At 39.1% G+C, this 13,547-nt stretch overlaps 2 protein-coding genes across 2 annotated transcripts; one reads left to right on the top strand and one right to left on the bottom strand.

The window, feature by feature from the left end:
• Window positions 1-380: 380 nt before the first annotated feature.
• mrps30 (mitochondrial ribosomal protein S30) lies at window positions 381-6,579 on the bottom strand. Its single transcript, XM_053610735.1, has 5 exons — window positions 4,916-6,579; window positions 4,678-4,823; window positions 2,895-3,000; window positions 2,051-2,227; window positions 381-712 (listed from the first exon to the last, which is right to left on the bottom strand). The coding sequence occupies exons 1-5, from the start codon at window positions 5,553-5,555 to the stop codon at window positions 453-455; spliced, it is 1,329 nt and encodes a 442-aa protein (XP_053466710.1). The 5' UTR covers window positions 5,556-6,579; the 3' UTR covers window positions 381-452.
• Window positions 6,580-6,990: 411 nt separating this feature from the next.
• On the top strand, window positions 6,991-11,232 carry hint2 (histidine triad nucleotide binding protein 2). Its single transcript, XM_053610170.1, has 5 exons — window positions 6,991-7,114; window positions 7,262-7,402; window positions 9,267-9,371; window positions 9,455-9,527; window positions 9,654-11,232. The coding sequence occupies exons 1-5, from the start codon at window positions 7,019-7,021 to the stop codon at window positions 9,743-9,745; spliced, it is 507 nt and encodes a 168-aa protein (XP_053466145.1). The 5' UTR covers window positions 6,991-7,018; the 3' UTR covers window positions 9,746-11,232.
• Window positions 11,233-13,547: the final 2,315 nt, after the last annotated feature.

The raw sequence follows: 13,547 nt of genomic DNA, 5'->3' as shown, positions 1-13,547 counted from the left end.
AAAAAAATTTACATCACAGTGTAATGTAAAACAGTGTTTTTGCGTATCGTTGTATTAAATGACAGCTGGGACGTGACTCATCACTAGCATAATAAAGTCAAAATGCTGTCTTACCCGCATTTACATGTGCAATAACATGACAGCCTTGTGGAATAGGCTTTGCAGAATGTTCAAGAATCCACCTCTCCAAACCTACTAAACATTTAAATTATAATTCATGTTTTTAAATTTAATTAAAAATAAAAGGTCATCCAAAACCAGTCATTACATTACACTGGTATTTAATTAATTTAATTGTGACATTTGAAATGTGAAATGTCAATGTGAAATGTGAAATTGCACATGTGCTCAATTTCAAATAACTGCAACACCCAGTGGCACATATTATATTATATTTATTTTCTATTAGGAAAATTCCACCAGATTTCCACTCTCAAGCGCTCTTGATTAATTTATGGCTTGTTCAGCAGAAACTTTACAAGGAGCTTAAGCACATCGTCATCCCAGCCGATCACATCTCCATCTGTGATTCTTTCGTAGAGGCGCAGGCTCTCTGTGCCCCAGCACAGGTTCTTACGTGGGTTGTCGGGAATGGAGAACGATCTCAGGGCCAGCGTGTTGAGCTGATAGCAGAAGAAAGAGAAGTACTGCCCATCGGTGATCACAGCCTGAGACACAAACGGCCTGCTCACATCCTGTTCACTCCAGAAGCCTAGAGAGAAATGCAGAAGTGTCGAGCATAAGACACGTCTTTCATTTTGTTTGTCCTTGATCAGGTGACATTTTGTGTACTTCCTTTTTCCTCCTTACTAGTTCATTCTATCGTATTGCATGACAGATACCAACCTGCAAGAGCGAGTCTAGATGATGATTCCTTCAAGACACATGAAGCCACTGCATCCTTTTACTGCTAATGTACAATCACGAGCCTCTATGAGCTTGTATATGCAAAAAAGGGTAGATATTACTTACTTCTGAGTGTGTTACACTGCCATGTGATGCAGCGTGAGCAGCAGTTTGAAAAGAGATGATTGGTTGGCTTCATGTATCTCAGAAGAAGCCTTCACACGCTCAGGTTGTTAGTTGTCATGTGATAGGAGAGAACTGGGTGGTGGGCGCAAACTGGCAGGTGGCAATCATTTAGCGTGCAATGGCCATTAGAAGCCGGGTCTTGCTCAGTACCGTCACTGTTTTATCAGTCTGTACAGGATTTCGCAGAGGGTTTTTTTTGTGATTGTTGTGGGCAAAAATGCTTGATTTTGCGGCGGCGTTTTAAAAAAATTGTGATGCAACTTGCAGAGTTTTTTGTGCTTTTTTTTTGCAGAAAACCACATGAACGTGGCCTTTTGCAGTGATTGTTGGTAAATGAGACCTTTTAGCAGTACTTATGTTCGACGCAAGTGAATCGAAGAGGGCTTTGGCTGAATGTTCACTGTGATATGTCACATTACACATCTTGGTCCAAATCTGCTGCAATTTAAATGTTAATTTTTTTTTTTTTTTAAATTGCTCACTCCTCTGATTGCAGCTCTGCTTTGATTTTGCATTCATTTGTGGGATCGCAAAATCACAAAATCCTGGAGGGACCATTTTATGATCACTTGTTGAAAATGTTTTGTTTAACTGCATTCAACAATTCAAGTAAACTTCAAAAACTCTAATCTATGTCTAACCTTTAGGTGTGAAATCTAATCTTTTGTTTAGATCATATTAGAATTAAAAGGTCTATAGGTTAATCAATAGAAATTCACACCTCCAGTCCTTCACTGGATTAGAGATTGAAAGTTAATTTGCCCTAAATGATTTTTTACACAATCAATACAAAATGTCTGATATAAACAGAGTTCAATCCTGACATTATACGTACTGCCTTTAACATGGAAGCTGATGTGATTGCTCATGATGTCACACAGAGAAGTTAGAGCTTTCCAAAAACTTGCCAATTATGAGTCTGACTTAAAGACTTAAAATCATAAGTTCATAAATCCCATAATTGTGACGTCAACATGAATGGAAGATCATAAGAAATACAAGCGATATATAAACTCACCCTGATACATGGCCTGTGCTCCTGTCCATGCAAAGAGACTTGCAATAGCATTGGCCCTCAAAAACACCTCGATATGATCAGAGAGGTTTTTTTTAATGAGTTTGTCCCGGCGGAACCTATCAGGGACCATGTGGAACTGTGTGTGCCCATAGCAGCAGGGGTCTTGCAGTTTAGCACCTATGCAGGTTTAAAAAATAAATAAATAAAATAAAATAAAATAAATAAATTTCAGAACAAGACTTTTGAACATTTCTGCATAATACTGACACAAACTCATCTCTAGAAGAATGGGCATTTCATCCAACACATATATATATAGTGGCTTCCAAAAGTCTGTAATCACACTGAAAATCAGGGATTTTTAAAGAAATTTAAAGTGGAAATAAACGACGCATTTAGAATTTTGAAATATTTACAACAAATAAAGTAAAAATGTTCAATATCTTGAATATTTAATATTGAAGATTCTGCACTATTTCTAGGTTCCTATTTAAATGCAAACGAATGTGTGATACGGACCACGTTAACTGTTTAGTACAAAAGTTCAGGTTCTCCTCATGCTTAATTCTCTTCTATTGAAGCACGCATTCAGACGACGCTCTGATGGATTCAATCTAAAATGGATCAGAAGGTTTTGCACAAACTTGTGGAGTCTTTGCCAGCTTGTGCACACTGCCATTAAAACAAAAATGGGACATACCAAATACTAAAAAAATCTGAAATTCAGTTAAATATTTCAAAAGATTTTAGTTTTCATTCAAGCTGTTGTGAATAATATAATTTGTCATGAAAAGAATGCAAAAGAGAAGCATTCTTTGTATATGATCATAGAAGTCATACAAACCTGTAGAGATATTATTGTCATACTGTCTCCGGAACAAAGGGAGGCAATCAGGAGCCAACTGCATTACTGGCACTTCAGCAGCTACCTCTGTCTCAAGTGGCACAAACTACAAAGAGACATTCACTGAATCACTATTTAAGACACAACTGATCTTACAATGGAAGTGAGTTTTATGATTTTACAGTGTATATCGTACAAAATAGATTTCGATCTTCAAACGAAATACAACATAAAACAAAGGCAAGCTGTGTAAACACAATAGTTTTTATTGTAATTTTTTTTGCAACAATAACAAAAGATATCCAACACCTATCACCCATGTGAAAAACTAAATGCCCACTTACACTTAAAATCTAGTTGTGCCACCTTTAGCAGCAATAACTGCAACCAAATGCTTCCGATAACTGAAGGTTTCACAGCGCTGTGGTGGAATTTTGTCTCAGTCTTCTTTGCAGAACTGCTTTAGTTCAGCCACACTGGAGGGTTTTTGAGCATGAACTGCCCGTTTAAGGTCCTGCCACAGCACCTCAATTGGTTCAAATCAGGACTTCGACTAGACCACTCCAAAACTTTAATTTTGCTTTTTTTGAGTCATTCAGAGGTGGACTTACTCCTATGCTTTGGATCATTGTCTTGCTGCATAATCCAGTTGTGCTTGAGTTTCAACTTACAGACTGAAAACCGGACATTCTCCTTTAGGATTTTCTGGTAGAGAGCAGAATTCATATTCCCTCAATTATTACAAGTTGTCCAGGCCCTGAAGCAGCAAAGCATCCCCACACCATCACACTTCCACCACCATGCTTGACCGTAGGTATGATGATGATGATCTTTGTGGCATTCTGTGTTTGGTTTATGCCAGATGTAACAGGACCCCTGTCCTCCAAACAGTTTCACTTTCGACTCGTCAATCACGAAACATTCTCCCAAAAGGTTTGAGGATCATCAAGATGTGTTTTGGCAAAATTCAGATGAGCCTTAATGTTCTTCTGGGTTAGCAGTGGTTTTCACCTCGCCACTCTTCCATGGATGCCATTTTTGTCCAGAGTCTTTCTGATAGTGGAGTCATGAACAGTAACCTTTATTGATGCAAGAGAGGCCTGTAGGTTCCTTGATGTTTTCTTTGACTCTTTTGTGACTTCCTGGATGAGTAGTTGCTGTGCTCTTGGAGGAATTTTGGAAGGTCGGCCACTCCTGGAAAGGTTCACTACTGTGCCGAGTTTGTGGTTCTTTGGAGTCCTAGAGCCTTTGAAATAGCTTTGAAACCTTTCCCAGACTGATGTATTTCAATCACCTTCTTCCTCATAATTTCTGGAATTTCTTTCAATTTTGGCATAGTGTGTTACTGGGTAAGACCTTTTAACCAACTTCATGCTATTGAAAAAGTTCTATTTAAGTGTTGATTTGAGAACAAGGTTTGCAGTAATCAGGCCTGGTTGTGTCTAGTCCAGCTGAACCCCATTCTGAAAGCAGTTTCATAAATTTGGGGAATTATTAACTACGGGAGCAAATACATTTTCACACAGGCCCAGATGGTATTGAATAACTTTTTTGCTTCAATAAATAACTATCATTTAAAAACTGTTTTGTGTTTGCTCAGGCTGCCTTTGTTTTTTCTTAGATATTTGCTTTAATTTCTGAAAAAAATTGATATGGGATATAGACAAAAACAGAAGAAATCAGTACGGGGCAAATACTTTTTCAAAACACTGTACACTGGCGTGCTGAGTCTGTGTGCAGTTATGCATTATCAAAGTGAGGAAAACCTTCTGAGAAGATCTACCTCAGGGAGCTGCTGCCGGATACGTATCTGGCTGTGAGGTCTATCATCAATCTGGAACCTCTGAGGCTCGACTCTGCCACGCCGGTGTCCTCTCGGAATAGTCCTCTCTCCGTTCACCCAGTAAAAGTTGACATAAGGAGACAGATCTGTAATGAGACCAACCGTTTATTTATTTATTTAGCAACACACTACTGGATGGATGAGAATTATACAGCATGTTGATGATCAGGAGTCTTACCAAAATTAGACAGCCGGAGCACAGGATTTCTGCTGGCCAGTGAGGAAATGAGCCCAGACACAGTGTTCATCAAAAAGGGTGCAGCAAACTGTGCCTGCTCTTTCTGGAGGAACGTCCTGCCTTTCTTCATGTACCAGTGCTCCTGTAGGAGACTGTCACACACTGTGGAGGCCAGATCAGACACCAGAGTGTCCTCCAGCTCAGCAGTGCTCATCTTCTCCGGAAGACCGGGGAGATACGCGGTCTTGGTGAAATGCTGGTACCATTTATCCGCTCCTACAGCCGGAGTCTGAGGGTAAACCACATACTTCATGCGCTGGATGCGGGTGAGAGCCCGGATCTTCTCCTGTGGCTCGACTGTGCGCAGCTGCTCGAAGAACTCCAGTAACACTCGCCTTTTCGCTGATTTACTCTTAGCTGTCCGAGACGGTAAAAGCGCTGGATATAACAGGTTCGCTTCTGTTTCACTTTTAACTTGTACATTTCTGGTGCAGATCACACGTGATGTCTGAGTTGATAAAAATAACTGCAAGGGTAATCTACTGCACGCCGCCATGTTGGTTTTTTGTATCCCATGCAACCTAGTAGCGCTTCTTCTTCCACTTTTAATGGTGGTTGGCAAATCTAGTATTTGGTGCATTGTCGCCACCAACTGGACTGGAGTGTAGAGCTGTGCGTGTCGAGAACGCTCACCGGCCACTTTAATAGGAACACCTGCCCATTCATGCAATTATCCAACCAGCCAATCATGTGGCAGCATGCACTTCATGCACATACAGGTCAAGAGCATCTCTGTGTGTGTCGAGTTTGCGTGTTCTCCTTGTGCTTCGGGGGTTTCCTCCAGGTACACTGGTTTCCTCCCCCAGTCCAAAGACATGTTCTGTAGGCTGATTGGCATCTCTAAATTGTCTGTTGTGTGTGAAGTAGTGTGTGAATGAGTGTGTGTGTGTGTGTGTGTGAGAGAGAGAGACAGATTGTGTTGGTGGATGTGATCTCTGTGACTTTGATGGTGGCATGGTTGTTGCTGTCAGATGGGCCGGTTTAAGTATTTCAGAAACCGCTGAGCTCTTGGGATTTTCACAGATGACAAATTCTCTAGAATTTACTCAGAATGGTTCAGTGTGAAAGAGAATTACCAGACTGGTTTGAGCTGACAGAAAGGCTTCGGTAACACAAACAACCACTCTTTATAACTGTGGTGAACAGATAAAGCATCTCAGAATGCACATGTCAAACCTTGAGGCATATGGGCTACAAAAGCAAAATGATTAAAACATTGGGTTCCACTCCTGTAAGCCAAGAACAGGAAACTGAAGCAACAGTGGACACAAGGTCACCCAAACTGGACGGTTGAAGGTACCCCCCCCCCAAGGGAAAAAAGCAACAACACAACAACAACATTGCCCTGGTCTGATGAATGTTGATTTCTGCTGCAACATGCAGATGATTAAGTCAGAATTTGGCATCAGTTGACCCAACCTGCCTTGTGTCAACAGTTCAATTGGTGCTGGTGGTGTAATGGTGTGAATAATATTTTCTTGGTACACGTTGGACCCCTTAACACCAGTCAAGCATTGTTTAATTCCCACAGTCTATCTGAGTAACATTGCTGACCATGTACATTATTTTATTGCCACAAATTTCCCATCTAATAATGTCTATTTCCAGCCTGATAATTCATCATGCCACAAACCACACAAGTCATCTCAGACTGTTCCATCTTCATTGTAATTACTTCAATGGCCTGCCCAGTCACCAGATCTATATCCATTTTGGGATGAAGGATATTACAGAGGCACTTCATAAAATTTTGATTGGTTTATGTGAGATTTTGTATTTAAAATGGCATGAACTTATATATGTTCATATAATGGCATGAAAAAAATATATAACAGTGCACGGTATTTTCTTACCTAAACAATAAAGAAATGAAAGATTCCTTTCCCTTGAAGGCGTCTTTACAGTTAACTTAATTCAAATTAAATATTTTAAACAAAACAACATTGCAATGAAACACCAGGCAGCTGGCTTGCCTTAACGTCACGTGACTCTGTTGGCACTGCGCATGCGTGCAGGATATGCGGGCGAACTGGAGTCAAACATATGAACATTGCCATGATCTTGCGCACTGTTATACAGAGACGAGGCTTCTTCTTGCCTTTTGTGTATAATTTACAACGGCGAGCTATAACAGTCCAGGTGTTTATATATTATTATTTATACAGTCAGTATTTCCGGGTTCTGTAAGGTTACTTTTCGTGTTAGCACAGCTAGCTCGTTATGTTAGGCGCTGTTAAAGTGCTGTTCCTCTGTTGCTTTGACTTGTGCGTGTTGTGTTTGTCTCAGAACCTCTGCCTGTCTTCACACAATGATGAAGTTCACCTGGCGGAGGAAGCCAGCAAGAAATATGGAAGTCCTGCTCCGACTATATTTTCCAAAATTATTGACAAAACAATTCCTGCAGACATAATTTACGAAGATAACAAGGTAACTGTCATGAACACTTTTTTCCAAACTAGTGACAGAGGCAGGATATAGTTTATAATGTTATTTATAAGCACAATAGTTCAGCAATCATATACACTGCATAAATAAGGAGATAATTATCTACCCAAGGTATTAAGGTGCACCTATTATGGTTTTTCAAATATTACATTTCATGTAGTGTGTTATAGTGCTGTTTGTGAATGTGAAAACGTCTGCAAAGTTTCATAGCGCACGACAAACGGAGTTTTCGACTCCCAAAAGAAGGAACCGATTCTGAACAGCTGAAACGAGTCGTTAGTAATTCCACACTTACTTCCTGTACTAACCTACATAATTTGGTAACAAAAACCCACCTCTGGTCTTCATTGGGTGCTCTCTGACAGCAGTTGACCAATCAGAGCAGAGTATGCTCTCTGAAAGGAGGAGTTTAGAATGAATCCTTTAGAACGGATCATTTAACGAGTCGTTTGTGACATGGGGGGCGGTGGGGCGGTAATGCTGCAGTTTAAATTATGAGCACGTTAAAGTGTTTTTTGACCTTGGATGCATATAAATCTATTATTAGACCTCTAAAACAAAATAAAGCATGTTTAAAAACCATATTAGGTGCGCTTTAAGATAAACAAGCAAAAGTTGTTGCAAAAACAATTAGGAAACACCTTGTTTGCCTTTTAATTTTGGCACATTTGCAACTGGGCAGAGGTTTGGGGGGGCATTCACCTTAAATGCCCTTGGTGGGGTACAAAATGCACAGACAGGGTTGTCTGATCCTCTAAGCCACGCCTTCTCAATGTTTCTCTACATATTTTTTGTTTACTTTTATCATTCTACTTCCCTCAGTGCATATTACTAATTGATGAATTCATCAATTAATATTCAGTAACTGCTTTATTCTTGTCAGGGTTGTGGTGGATCTGTAGCAGGGTATGAGGCGGGCAAACACCCTAGATGAAATGCCAGTCTATCGCAGTGCTCCATGCGTCCACCCCCCCTTCCTAGAGACTAGAGGTGTAGGTAGGAGTAAACCCACGGAGACATAGTGAGATCATGCCAAACTCCACACAGGTAGTGATCTGCACTTAGGCTTGAACCTTGAGGCCATGGTGCTCTTAGGTGGAACTGCTGCAATGATATTTGTGAAAACAAATATCATTTGTTTAAAATGACATTTTACTCTTTGGGATCAGCCGATTCTCATTTTCTATCATTTTGCCACAGTATCAGTATTTTGTCTCCTGTTCCTCATTTGTGCTTAATTTTAATTCGCTTGTTTGCTACTTGTTAGAGGTTGTAGATTTTACCGATACCGATAACTTGCACAGTACCTGCTGATAACCGATTAATAAAATTTTTTAAAAATTGATATTTTAAAAATTTATATTCAATGAAAACAAAGTAAAATATTGTTGAACTTTATTACAAAAAAAACCATACTGAATGTACCAGGAAAATGTACTGTAATTTTTTTTAAATGAAATAAATCTATAAATATTAATATATATTAAAGTAAGTAAAAAATATGCATCCATACTGATCAAAAAATGTAGCACTCCAAATAAAAACAGAGACATCCAAAATGAACAAAATTAGTCAGTGATAGTTTTTATTTAACATCTAGAGGCCGCTCTCGTTCTGTATAATGATGACAGCGGACCGTTCTCAGACGCTCACACAGTGGATGAATCCGGGAAAAACTATCGGTGTGGATTTTTACAAAACTGATCAATCGGCCGACCTCTACTACTTGTTACTATTGTTTATTTAACATGACACATGGGCTTTTTCATATTAATTAAATCCATGTTATTTCCTCTTCTATTGAACTTGATCCTCAGATAATGCACTGCTGTAACATCTCTTTCAGTGTTTAGCATTTCGGGACATCAGTCCCCAGGCTCCCGTGCATTTCCTGGTTATTCCCAGAACTCCTATCCCAAGGATAAGTGAAGCTCATGATGACGATGCGCCGGTTTGTCTCTCTGTGCTCTATTCTTTCATTTTGTTGTATCATTCACTCTGAAGAAATCAGTGCCTTTATATTTTTTCTTTCAGCTCCTTGGACATCTCTTGGTAGTAGCAAAAAACCTGGCGAAGAAAGAAGGATTAAGTGAGGGATACAGATTGGGTATGTTTGTAGTATTGAGCATAACCCATTATTCTTACCATTATGTACGTTTTAGAAATATTTTAATTTGACATTTTTATTTGTGGTGATCATATAAAGCTTACAGACTGTGCGTTTCTGTTACAGTCATCAATGAGGGGAAACATGGGGCTCAGTCTGTGTATCACCTGCACCTTCATGTCCTTGGAGGGCGACAGATGCAGTGGCCTCCAGGATAGATGACCACTCCATCTATTAGTATAACCGTGAAGAGAATATATATTCAATTTACATAAATAGCTAGTTACAGCATATCAAAAATAATAGAAATTATAAGATAAAGAATGGGGAAAGCAATATGGTTTGTTTGTTGTTTTTTTTTCTTCTGAGAAACAAACAGAAATGATTGGCCAAAATAACACAGTAATCATAAAGTAAATATATTTTTAAATGGGTGTTGCAGATTGATGGACTATGGAGTATGTGTTCTAAATATTTCAAAATATTTTCACATTAAGGTTTAAAATTCTAAACTGTACTGTTGGTGTCAACATGCTGGAGTATAACCTCACTGCTCAGTCTATTATAGTTAATATTGAATGTTGCTCTCGAACAAGAAAGTTGCTATTGGTGCATTATGTGTCAATCCACAAATGCCTAACTGCAAAAAGGCATTTGACCTAGTTTCCTCTGACATTAACCTGTACCAAGCTACCCCCAGTGCTCAGACATTTTATCCGGTGCTTGACCCCATACATGGGCACTGTGCCAACTAATTCATCAGTTCCACAAACAATAGGAAGAAATAAATAATAATCTTGATGACTGCTGATGTGTAGTGATAATAAGCCATTTGACCCTCAGCTTCCTCTGATCTTAAGCCTTCTACAACATTTCAGCTCATGTTGTTTGTGTAGTAACAGTATTGCTTTACTATATTTACATTTATGTGTTTGGAAGATGCTCTTGTTCAGATTGTACACACAAGGCAGAATACAGCACAGAAATGAGCAGTTGAGGTAGAAGACAAAAAAAAGCCCTTAAATTTATTCAGTTAGCAGATGCTTTTATTCAAAGCAACTTATAAATGAGGAAATACAAGCAAAGTGATATGTCAAGCAGAGAACAAACCAAATAGTGCTACAATACAAGATTTATAATTGAGTTCTAGAGAAGCAAAGTGTGCAGAGTAGAGGTGTAAGAGTCAGAGTAATTTTTATATATATTTTTTTTAATAATGTGGGGGTTAGCATTTGGGGGGTTAGCATTTCAGGGGTTAGTTAAGTGCTCACGGAAGTACTCTCCAGACAAGGTCTTGTACGTGAGCATCAAGGCCTTGAGTTTAATACGGGCGGCTACAGGAAACCATTGGAGGGAGATGAAGAAGGGTGTGACATGGGTCCTTTTAATAGTTATGATCAAAAATGTGCACTATAAGTCTTAGTGAGGAATAAATCTTAAGAATGACGTATGACAGTGACTCACCATTACTGTACTAAGGGCCAAAAAAAGTGCACAAGAAGTATGCAAATCACAATTAATACCAATGCTGAATTCGCCATATTAAAAAAACAAAAACTACAGCTTGATTGCTGAGTAAAAATATCAAAGCATAATGCAAGACGTTTGGATGCAATCGCAAAGTCACTATGTGTTGAAAAAGTCATATTATTTGTAAGAATGTCTTATTTTTTTAATGTTTATGTAATAAATTGCTAGAATCACATATTCGTTCACTATTATTCGGCTCATAGCTTTAAGCACTCAGACTTGCCTATTCATCACACAGATGGTGGATTCGATTGAGATCTGGGGAATTTGTAGGCAAAGTCAACACCTTGAACTCTTTACCATGTTCCTTGAACAATTTGTGTACTGTGGCAAGACACGTTGTTCTGTTGAAAGAGACCACTGCCATGAAGGTGTGTACTTGGTCTGCAACAATGTTTAGGTAGGTGCTACATGTTAAAGTGACATCTACATGAATGCAAGGAGACAAGGTTTCCCAGAAGAACATTGCCCAGAGCATCACACTGCCTCTGCCAGCTTGCCTTGTTACCATAGTGCATCCTGGTGCCATCTCTTACCCAGGTAAGTGACGTACACGCACCCGGCTGTCCACATGAAAAGAAAAAGAAAATGTAAAAGAAAATGTGATCAGACCAAGCCACCATCTTCCATTACTCCATGGTCCAGTTCTGATGCTCACGTGCCCATTGTAGGCGCTTTCGGTGGTGGACAGGGGTCAGCATGGGCACTCTGACCAGTCTGCGGCTACATAGGAACACATGAGCAAGCTGTGATGCACTGTGTGTTCTGACACCTTTTTGTCATAGCCAGCATGAACTTCAGCTACAGTAGCTCTTCTGTGGGATCGGACCAGACGGGCTAGCCTTCGATCCCCATGTGCATCAGTGAGCCTTGGGCGCCCGTGACCCTGTTACTGGTTCACTGGTTATCCTTCCTCGGACCACTTTGGTACGTACTAACCAATGCATACCGAGAACACCCCACAAGACCTGCTGTTTTAGAGATGCTCTGACCCAGTTGTCTAGCTATCTCAATCTGGCCCTTGTCAAAGTCGCTCACATCCTAATGCTTGCCCTTTTTTCTTGTTTCCAACTCATCAACTTCAAGAACTGACAGTTCACTTGCTGCCTCATATACCCCACCCCTTGACAGGGTGCCATTGTAACGAGATAATCAACGTTATTCACGTCACCTGTCAGTGGTTTTAATGTTATGGCTGATCAGTGTATGTTTATGAAACAGTTGTGACTGATCATTGACTATTTTCCTATAGTAAAAAGATGGCTATAATGTTTATTTTTTATTTTTATTTTTTTATCAGTACAGTATTGGATTGTATTGCACTAGCTTTCCCTTCTCCGCCTTGCACGTTATCTCCTGGATAAGAGCCTGTGTTTTACACAACCCTTGGTCATTGTAAATGAACAAAAAGACCTTGAACCATTAGACCATTAAGTGATAGTAATGTTCCTTTAATTTATTCTACTGCAATGTTTTCTTCAATTCAATCATTTTAATTGGAAACTATATTTAAATAAAATATAAAGATAATATAGGAGACAAGGTGTGACCATGGTCATGATGCATGAGGGCATAGGAATAGATACAAGTCAGATAGCATTCAAATGAAATGTAAATCTGAATGCAGGAAATAATTTGATAAACTAACAATGTCTTTTGTTTCCAAAGAAAGATCATGTTATAGGCTATTATTCAGAGACGATTTTAATGCACTAATTATTCCAGTTCATATAAAGATTATAATAGTTACCAGTAGTAATATTAACAATGCTAATTTGATTGAATACCAGACAGTTTGTGAAGAGCAGATGGAAACATTTCTGTGTCCACTGGGAGATGTATCAACCGTCAACACCCCAAAGAGCATCCTAGCCTACTAAACAGTGTGTTGATATAGCACACCACCAATTACCGAGTTTGCACATCGCCATGGCGACATATACTACTGTACTAAATAGCATGCCACCTGCGGACCTCGCGCTGTTATAACCTACCTGAACAACCACGTCACGTGACTCAGCCTTATACATGATCCCACAATCTTAAGATAATAATTCACTCTGTCTCTCCTCAACCTCCAAGTGTGTACCTGAACCTAGTGCCAAGTCATCTGTATCTCTGAATAGTTAACACAAAACGAGAGAAATCCTGCCAGCTTGTAAGTATTGCATATGTTTTCCATTAAATTTGTATTGTAATGAATCTGTAAATTAACATTGATTTGTTCAAAGAAGTAAACAAGGCAAAGTACAGATATATTCTCTTAAACATAGCCTTAAATGCGTTAAATACGAATAAATATTAACTGTGAGTATAATACAAGGAAGTTATTCTTCTGTGTAAACCTTAATGAGATTAATGAGAGTGAAGAAATTAAGACAAAAGCTCAGTTAAATTAGTCAGTAAACAATGTTGACGCTGATATATGTTCTGTAATGCCATGATATCATCTGTGTTTTTGCGATTATAAAACAAAACAGGTTTTTCTAG

The sequence above is a fragment of the Ictalurus furcatus genome, chromosome 22 (genome assembly GCF_023375685.1).
Source record: "Ictalurus furcatus strain D&B chromosome 22, Billie_1.0, whole genome shotgun sequence".
Lineage (NCBI taxonomy): Eukaryota > Metazoa > Chordata > Actinopteri > Siluriformes > Ictaluridae > Ictalurus > Ictalurus furcatus.
The sequence above is the reverse complement of the archived record's forward strand: the minus strand, read 5'-3'. Positions and strand labels throughout refer to the sequence as shown.

Bases quoted from the DNA above. Each gene is read 5' to 3' on its own strand.
- mrps30 (XM_053610735.1), bottom strand. From the start codon at position 5,555: ATGCACCAAATACTAGATTTGCCAACCACCATTAAAAGTGGAAGAAGA. The intron at 4,824-4,915 runs GTAAGACTCCTG...GTCTCATTACAG, and splicing joins GCTCCGGCTGTCTAATTTTG to ATCTGTCTCCTTATGTCAAC. The intron at 2,228-2,894 runs GTTTGTATGACT...AAACCTGCATAG, and splicing joins TGACAATAATATCTCTACAG to GTGCTAAACTGCAAGACCCC.
- hint2 (XM_053610170.1), top strand. From the start codon at position 7,019: ATGAACATTGCCATGATCTTGCGCACTGTTATACAGAGACGAGGCTTC. The intron at 7,403-9,266 runs GTAACTGTCATG...CATCTCTTTCAG, and splicing joins TAATTTACGAAGATAACAAG to TGTTTAGCATTTCGGGACAT. The intron at 9,372-9,454 runs GTTTGTCTCTCT...TTTTTCTTTCAG, and splicing joins CTCATGATGACGATGCGCCG to CTCCTTGGACATCTCTTGGT.